The sequence below is a fragment of the Triticum urartu genome, chromosome 3A (assembly GCF_056163025.1).
Source record: "Triticum urartu cultivar PI428250 chromosome 3A, HENAU_Tu73, whole genome shotgun sequence".
Classification (NCBI taxonomy): Eukaryota; Viridiplantae; Streptophyta; class Magnoliopsida; order Poales; family Poaceae; genus Triticum; species Triticum urartu.
In genome coordinates, this window is record NC_141875.1 from 9,151,506 (window position 1) to 9,160,890 (window position 9,385).

Consider the following 9,385-nt stretch of genomic DNA (forward strand, 5'->3'; position numbering starts at 1 on the left):
ATTGGCAACCTCTCCGGATGTAGTCCGACGAGGTCTCTTCGTTCTGAAGATAGCACGAACGTTAATATGCCCTGACAGAATAACTCCAGGGAAACAGAGGGTGCACTATACCTTTGCACCGGCATCTCAGTCCGGACTTCATTCCTTTTTGCCCCACGGGGCCCGGCGGCCCCTCGTTGGCTAGCCGTCGCAGGTTCGGCCTCCCGCCTCGGAAATCTCCCCTGCAAAACACGTTGTCGTCAGAAACACCGGGATACGTGAGGGTGGAATCTCTTTCAAGGGAATAAGACCCCGGTTTCTGTCACCTGGGAGGCTGGGATTAACCCCGGGTAATCCGCCGTAATGGCTACCAAGGTGTTGTCCTTGCTTAGCTGATGGAACACCCCGTCGATAAGCTCCACCGATATGTCCGGATCCTCTTCGGAGTCCGGATTGAGGGACCGTTCTGGGTCCTCGGGCTGTGGAGGGCGGCTGTTTATATCCTTTACCTCCTGTCGCAGTTCCTGCATTGAATTCGTTAGACTACCTATCTAACCATGGGAGTATAAAACAAACGGGCAAGCGCAATTGTTCACTTACCCAACTTGGAGGATCGTACATACTGAATCCAGCCCGCGGGTTGACGCGGAGGAATTCCTCCTTTTCTCCCTTGTACAAAGAGGATAAGATCTTTACTAAGGCGGCAGCTGAGGCCGGCCCCTTACGACCGTAACGTGTGGCATCATCCTCCCCGTTGAAATCCCACATGGGGTGGCCTCTATATTGAAGCGGCTGCACCCCCCACATAATGCATGCGGCCATGACTCCAATCATGGTTAGTCCGGAATGAGCCAACAGTCTTATCCGGCCCATCAGGTAAAGGACGTCTCGGTCGCTTTCTCTCTGAGAGCTCCGTGGACGCCAGCTCAAGCGTTTCTTCAATGGGGCATTGTTGAACTCAGGGAGACCGACCCGGATAGGGTCCGGTAGCGGGACGTCATCTATGTAAAACCATTTCGAAGGCCAGTCCTCGGACGCCTTCTTCGAGGTTCCGGATAGGTATCCGGTCCCGGCGATGCGCCATACTTCGGCTCCGCCCACTTGGTATATAGACCCCTCTTGAGAACGGGGCACCAGGCAAAATAACCTCTTCCACAGCGCGAAATGAGCCTCAACGCCTAAAAATAGCTCGCAAAGGGCGACGAAACCCGCAATATGTAATACGGAGGCGGGCGTGAGATTGTGCAGCTGGAGGCCGTAGAACTCCAGAAGCCCGCGGAGGAATGGATGAATTGGAAATCCCAATCCCCTTATTAGATAGGGAACGAGGCACACCCGCTTTCCTTTAGAAGGATTGGGGGTGCTCTCCGCTTGTTTTCCGCCATTGTAGGTGGCGATACCGGCTCGGACCGGGACCATGTATGCTTGAGGGAGAAATCCCTTGGCCTGAAGCGACACTAACTCGCTATGCGGGATGGTGCAACTCTCCCAGTCCCCGGGTTTGGGACCGGAGGGGCGAGGGGAGGAGATGCGACGGCTGGTCATGTTGGAATGGACCTTTGCTGGAAGCACTCTGATGATAACTCGCGGAGAGGAGAAGATGTGGTTTGGACCTAAATCCCCATCCCGTTAAATAGGCGGCTCATTTATACGACTAGGGGTGTGGATGTAAAAACGCCCCGGCTTTTCGCATTCGTTTGACACGTGGAAGACAGCCATTATTGGGCGTGGAAGCCAAGGAGCATTACATTACAAAAATCAGACATTATTCCTACAGGTACACAGGATTGGGAAAAGAACCCGCCTTGCAATGCCGAACAATCTGCGCGCCGGACTTATCGTCATTGAAGCCTAGTTCGGGGCTACTGAGGGAGTCCTGGATTAGGGGGTGTTCGGGTAGCCGGACTATACCTTCAGCCGGACTCCTGGACTATGAAGATACAAGGTTGAAGACTTCGTCCCATGTCCGGATGGGACTTTCCTTGGCGTGGAAGGCAAGCTTGGCGATGCGGATATTCAAGATCTCCTACCATTGTAACCGACTCTATTTAACCCTAACCCTATCCGGTGTCTATATAAACCGGAGGGTTGTAGTCCGTAGGGAATCAACTCCATACACTACAATCATACCATAGGCTAGCTTCTAGGGTTTAGCCTCCTCGATCTCGTGGTAGATCTACTCTTGTACTACCCATATCATCAATATTAATCAAGCAGGACGTAGGGTTTTACCTTCATCAAGAGGGCTCGAACCTGGGTAAAACATCGTGTTCCCTGCCTCCTGTTACCATCCGACCTAGACGCACAGTTCGGGACCCCCTACCCGAGATCCGCCGATTTTGACACCGACAACCACCTTCAGTGGGAGCGCGTGAAGCACTGAAGAGGTGTTCTATTCTTTTCATGAATAACCAGGAAGAAGAAAATCTCGAATTTAGAATTGAATGCCGTTCTATTTCCTAAAGAAAGAGATTTCCGATATACATGAATCACCAAAGAACCAATGGTGGGAAGGCATAAAGAATCATTTACAGGGCTGGCTCCCGTGCAAAATACATGTGGAAGAGCAATGGTATCAATTTTACCTTTTTAGGGGAAATGCTATCCATTTTACTCCCATCTGTTTCTAAGATGGTGGAATGGCGCATCGACGTCGAGGCATGGGCTAGGCCCATTTACTGGATTCAGGCACAGATTTGGTGTGTCTTTTATGATGCTTTTTACGGTATGTGTGTTCTTTTGATTTTTCTTAACTTTTGTTGGGTTTTTTTGGAATCTTTTTAATATTTTTTCTCTGTTCTTTTAAATTCGTGGATAAATTCGGAAACTATGAACATTTTAAATCCGAATTTTTTTTCGAAGTTTTGTTAACATTTCTAAATTTATGCACATTTTTAAAATTTAGGATTCTTAAAAATACACAAATTCATGGATATTTTTAATGCAATAACATTTTAAAGTTTGTGAATTTGTTGTTTATTTTTAAAATTTCTTATGAATTTCATACAGTTTCTAAATTCGAAGAAACGTTTTTCAAGATATTGATTATTTTTTATAAGAAAATATAAATATATTTTAAAATCATAATGTTTTCCCATTTCTTTAAATTTCTAAAATTCAGTTGATTTTATTATTTTGAGAATTTTTTAAAAATGTACTTATTTTTAAATATTGTTGTAATTGTAAAACCAATACAAGAAAAGAAAAACACTAGGTAGTGTAACGACCCCAAGATGTCAACGTGGCCAGCGCAGTTGCATGCATCATCTGCATTTCCCCTCCAATTTGACGCAGCAAGCGCGTATACATCGTTCAGTGGTGGGAGTTGTTGTGCTTGTCGCCTACAGCACCCCATCATGGGCTGGCAAACGGATCACGGTAATGGGGGCTTTCCATTGTTTGACAGCTCTTCTATTGCTTTGTTGTTTTATCTATTTTTGTTTAACTAGGACAATGCCCGTGCGTTTCAATTGGATATGAATATTTTAGTATGTTAGATTCTAAGTTATCTATCCGTATTAATGCAATTTATATAAATACATGTTTATTAAATTATGCCCATGATTTACCTTAATAGTTTGATGAGAAGCTTGGTAAGCAAATTAAGCTGAAATTGGTTCGAAATGTAAGTACAAAAAAAATTGAGTTGGAATTGTTGCGTGTTTATTAAAAAATGGCAAACTCCGAGGGTACCTTGGAGTCGATATACTTCGGTGGCACCTGGAACCAGGTCTTACATAGAGATTTTTTTTCTCCAACTTTCCTTCTTATATAGTTTTAAAATAGTGCCAGAATGTCAGAAATTTGTTTTTTATAAAAAAATATTTAGGGTTAAAACATAGTTCATACACTCCCTCCATCCCAAAATATAAGGCGTTTTTTTCACACTATGATAGTATGGGAAAACCTCTTAGATTTTGAGATGGAGGGAGTAATTTTTTTAAAATATTCACAGTGCAATAAAAATGTTCAACATTATTTAAATAAAATGCTTATATAATGAAAAAACAAGGAAAAGGTAAAGAAACAAAAAAAAGAAGGAATGTAAAGTGTGAACGCGCGGTTTGAAAAAGTGTGGCCATATGATCAATGTTTCAGAACAACAAGCATAGATTCAGAATCCACGGCAGAGCCACCGAGACGGTAACATTATGGAAGAAAAAGTGTAGTAGAAGGCAACTAGCCAACAGCTGGCATGTTTGGATTGAGCCCAAATTTGTCATACAAAAATATACGCAACCATCCAAACAGTGACCCAATTTTTGGTCATTGCCAACAAAACGTTATCGTATATTTTGGCTGCAACCCAAACTCAGCATAGCTCAACAAGCGAAAATGCCCTGGTAGATCAGAAGCGAGTAAACCACTAAATCCAACAATAAAACTATGTATCGAAGGAAAAGAGACATACATGCACCAAGCACCAGCCCTACAGCCATACAGTAAATTGGCACTAGCTAACAGCAGCGTAAACAGACCTCACCAGCCTGAAACAAATATGCTGAGCACATATGATAAAGATAGCACACCTTGAAACCTATTCCAAGCAAAAAAGAGAATCAAATCCTGGACACACAGCCAAGCTCTTTTCTCAGAAATGGCCAGAACCAATGAGAGTATGAAACAAAGTACTTGCCAACTTTTTTCAACAATAGCTGTATTGAAGTGGTAATCTGACACCCAAGACGTTGGCAGTAATCAAATAACTTGTCAGTTGTCGCTGTAGTACCAATCAGACACTAGACGTTGCAAAGCACCGAATCACAGCTAGCTTCCCAAATGATGCAGAATTAGCATTCAAAACTGAAACCATGGCTTTCGTGCTTTTCAGCAATGCAAAACTGAAAGTAAACGGGGGAGAACAGTAGAACAGTTCTGACTCACAGAAGCTCCATTCTTCATAACATGAACATGGTGTTCAAGATAGCATAACAAGCATAAGCGCTACTTCCGCCATCGAAATTGTTCGGTTTTACTACGAAATAGGAAGAAGAAAGAACAAAAGACATTGCTCATTTGGTTTAGATGTGCAACGAGAGGACATGTGCAGCTCCTCATTTTGAGTAAAACTGACAAAGAACAGCTTAACACCGGAGCCACGCCAGAAGTAAATCGATAAACCCACAGACAATAAAAGGGAAACAAGACAGCCATATTACAGTAAAACAAGACTAGCCAATGGCAGCATAAATAGATAATCACCAGCCTTCCAACAGACCACAGCATGATGGTTAAGATAGCACATCTTGTAACCTATTTCTACAAAAAATACCAAATCCTGGACATAAAAATAGCAGCCAAGCTCTTTTATCCAAAATGGTGAAAGCCAGTGCAACAAAGTTCTTGCTAACTTTTTCAACAATAGCTGTAGTGAAGTAGCAATCAGACACATGACGGTGGTAGTGACCAAATTACTTGTCGCTGTCGTAAACAATCAAACACAAAATTACGCTGAGCACCAAACCACTGATAGCTTCCAGAATTTTGTGCTTTTCGACAATGGAGAAGGAGAACTGAAAGTAAACAGGGGAGGGAATAGTAGAAGTGTAGAACAGTTCATAACATATATACATTATATTGAAGATAGCATAACAAGTACCAAATATTGATAGCACAAGCGCCACTTCCTCAGTCCTAATAGTTCAGTTGTACTACGACATAGTAAGAACAAGTAGCAAAAGACATGGCCCATATATGGGATAAGACACTCCAGCGGCACAGCAAGCAAGGAGTCCAAAGTATTATAGATAGAGCACGGCATCTTATAGAAGTATGGTGAACGGAGGCTCCTCGTTCACAGCATCTTCTTGTCGTTTCTCAAACAATGGAAGTGAAATCATGCTCTCCTGGAGGCGATGCCTAGTGAGTGTCAAACGTTTTGCAAACTGACTCAAACTGTTTTCATGGTCATTGCTTTCCACATTTCCTAAAAACACACCATCAATGCCACAATGCAATAGACGGTAAGGACCATGCTGGATCAACAGCTCACGGCCATTGATCGCAGCCATCATAGGGTCATGCTTCACACTCAAATTAAGCGGCGGTGATGCCTCCATCACCCGCAAGTCAATCCGGTATCGAAATGCCCACGTCTCGGCATCATAGTCCTGCAGCACCCAAAGGTCCAGAGTAACGTATTCAGCGGACGTGCGGTGCAAAGCAAGGTCACCACCAAGATCGAACAATAACACCATGTCACCCGGCAACTGTGCCGGGTGGCTCATCTGCCGGAATGTCTCGGTCACGGTGTCGAACACCGTTATGCCGAGGCCCAGTGCCCAGTGCAGGCCACCACGATGGTGTACTGGTGGGCAATCCGAGGACCGGGTAGCGGGAAAATTCCTTAGATCTATCGGCCATTGCACACATCTCGGCTGGTCAGATCCCACCGGGAGGACGAAGTAAGCAGGCGGCTTGACCGTGGCGCCCCTCGCCATGGGTGCCGAGTATAACGCCCAGAGCACGCGATGCTCTTCGGACAATTGGTGCCGGTAGAAGGCGACGACGGTGGCGGCGCTGAATCCTGGCCGCAGTGGAGGATGTGACAAGGAAGCGCACCTGCGGGTGGCCGGGTTGCAGATGTAGAAGCTGGACCCCCGCGACAGGATGAGGAGGCCATCGCAGGCGGCGTGGTGTATGACGGAGATATCGGAAACTGTATGGCAGGTGTACCGGATGACGGGCCAGATCTTGTGATCCCCGGCGGCGGCGAAACGGGAGAGTCCCGCTTTGTGTCGCTGGATGATGGGGAGCGACGGCTGGCGACGGTGGTTGTCGAGGATGAACTTGTCGGTGGAAGTGACGGCGCGCCACGACTGTTGGACGGCGCGGCAGCGGAGCACGTCCTTGGGCGGCAGCCGGACCAGGATCTCGTCGGCAATGAGACACTCGGGGAGGTCGTCCAGCACGGTGGCGCCGCTGCTGTCTGGCATGCTGGCTGCTCGCTGCGTTGGTAAGAGAATAAAAAAGAAAAAGAAGTATTAGTACGGATTTGGCGCAAGAAGATGAAGCAAAACATTAGCGTCGGCGATAACATAGTAGAAAAAGAAAACGAAAATAGGAGATGGGGCGAGCAGCGACGACGAATTGAGAGCAAGAAAGAATTGCTTGGGCGATCTGCAAATCGAGACAAGAGGATTTACCTTGTGGCGGACGGTCGGCCGGCTGATTTTCCAGCGGGGAAGAAGGGCTCCGGCAAGCTCTTTGCAGGGGGCAAGCGAAGCCGGTAGAGTTGAGCGGCGCCTAGTGTCGTGTTTTGACCCTTTTTATTGAAGTTTATCCAGATCTGACCTTGTTCAATTTTTTTTTTGAAATCTGACCATTTTTCCTAGTGTCAAAGGGCTCAGCGGTAGGATTACACAGCATACCGCCATGACCTTCGGCGATAGGAGACTAATCCACATCAGCAGCGTAAACGGCCGCCGTCCCACCCTACCGCCGTTGGTCCTAGCGGTAGCCTGTCTGATCCTCCGCCAAGGACCCTGGCGGTAGGGTGTAGGCAGTTATAAACCGCGGGCTGCCCGCCCACCCCCTTCTCCCCCACCCAGCCGCCCCCAAGAACAGAGGGTTCTTTCTCTCGCCCCCCTCTCTCATCTCCTCCACTCCCCTCTTCGGATCTTCTTCGTTTCTTTACATTTTTTGCGGATCGAGATGGCCCCGAAACAAGAAAAGTAAGCTCCTCTGATCCATCCAATTAGTTTTAGTCAAATAGCTTCCGATTAGTCACATTATTTGATTCAAATCACCCATATTTTTAAACTAGATTTAAATCTTTTGTATCCTAGGATTGTTTTTGGTTGATTCTAGATGTTCTATTGTGTGGACAGTTATAAGCCAAGGCTATGATCCATATACTTGTGTGCCCAACTGAGCACATTATTCACAGTAAAAAATATTGTTCTGTACATAGAGTGCATAGATGTTGTGTGGACTGAGCAAATCATAACAAATGATTAAACTAAAGAACAGATCGATGATGATTTTAAGAATGGCAGACAATAATTTACCAACAAGCGTGGTTTGCCAAGAACACATACAACTTATTAGCAAGAAATGTCTTTATTATTATCGTTCTTCTCACACAATTAGCCGGTGCACCCTTGTCCATCGTCTGCGTTCACCTCACTGTGTCGGTCTCTGCTCGCGTCCCTCAGCGTGCTATGCTCGCCGTTAGGCACCGTGATGCGCTCTGCTCGCGTCCCTCCACGCGCTCGGCTTGTGGATGACTTTTTCCTGCGTGTTCAACTATATGCATATGGTTGCTCGCCATTGAGGCGACCACAGAGCCCTCTGCTCGCGCTCTACCAACAGTTGGGGCCGGCGCACGATCACATTGGGGGCCCCATATGCATGCGGTTGCGCCACATGCATCGCCTCGATGCAGTTATGTGCGGCAGATGGAGTTACACGCTGCAAAAGCTGCCATCCGGCGTGCCGATATTCCAGGCCGTCCGGCTTCCCCATTAATTCCTAGGGCCATTATAATCTTAGTCTCTTCAACCTTTCGATTGCGCCCCACAACGCAATAAGCACACCCGTGATGACACATACAGAGAGGATATCTAGCGGCGCTACAATGGAGTTCGGAGTGCATCAAGTGGAGACCCATGCGAGGGAGGCGGATTTCTCAATGGTGTACACCATCGACCCAACCGTGGTGGACTATATCAACACCGTGGAGCACTTGCTTGCTCGGGACAAGTACAAAGTGGTCGGCATCGACTCCAGTACACCAGCGGTCCTTCCCGGATATATCAGAAGGTTGTCGTCGCCCAGTTGTTAAGTTGAACCTTGCGTCAACGCAAATAGTTCATCGAGGTGAATTGTATGCCCTCTATCGCACACACCTAGATCTGGCTGACCATTTTGATCTGTCGTGTTGCCTAATCACAAACAGTTTATCCGAGTAAATTGTATGCCGTATATCGCACACACCTTCATCTGGCCGGCCGTTTCTATTGTCATGCTCATCACAAACAGTTCATTCGAGTGAAATATATGCCACGTATCGCACAAGCAACTATAATCTGAATCGTGTTTGATGTCTCCGGCATCGCAGACAGTTTGTATCATTTTTGACGGTTTCTTACAACACCATTTGCGATTAATGCATCACACGCAGTTTCGTCGAAGAGTCTCTGATTGTAGTGTGGCGTTTGTACCATCCTGTAGTAGTATTTTGTGGCTTCAGAACCTTACGCACGGCCCGATGGCTGCAGCGTGCAGGCCGAGCGCCATCCTACAAGCTGGGCCTATGGCATATGCACATGTGCATGTGGTCTAACTTTTGCTCAAAGAGGAAATAAAGTTTAGACATAAAAATGACGAAAATACAAACAGGAAAGGGGTGGAATAGATCCCAATGCTTGCATGTGGCCGGGATAGCACTCTCTGCTAAGAAACA

The 9,385-nt window shown here is 46.4% G+C and overlaps 1 protein-coding gene across 1 annotated transcript; it reads right to left on the minus strand.

Moving 5' to 3' along the window:
- Window positions 1-4,069: 4,069 nt before the first annotated feature.
- LOC125547559 (F-box protein At5g49610) lies at window positions 4,070-7,234 on the minus strand. The gene is made up of 2 exons (XM_048711383.2): window positions 7,125-7,234; window positions 4,070-6,926 (listed from the first exon to the last, which is right to left on the minus strand). The coding sequence occupies exon 2, from the start codon at window positions 6,912-6,914 to the stop codon at window positions 5,742-5,744; it is 1,173 nt and encodes a 390-aa protein (XP_048567340.2). The 5' UTR covers window positions 6,915-6,926; window positions 7,125-7,234; the 3' UTR covers window positions 4,070-5,741.
- Between the last annotated feature and the right edge of the window lie 2,151 nt (window positions 7,235-9,385).

What these genes read in the sequence shown, in the direction of transcription:
- LOC125547559 (XM_048711383.2), bottom strand. Translation starts at nt 6,914, where the DNA reads ATGCCAGACAGCAGCGGCGCCACCGTGCTGGACGACCTCCCCGAGTGT.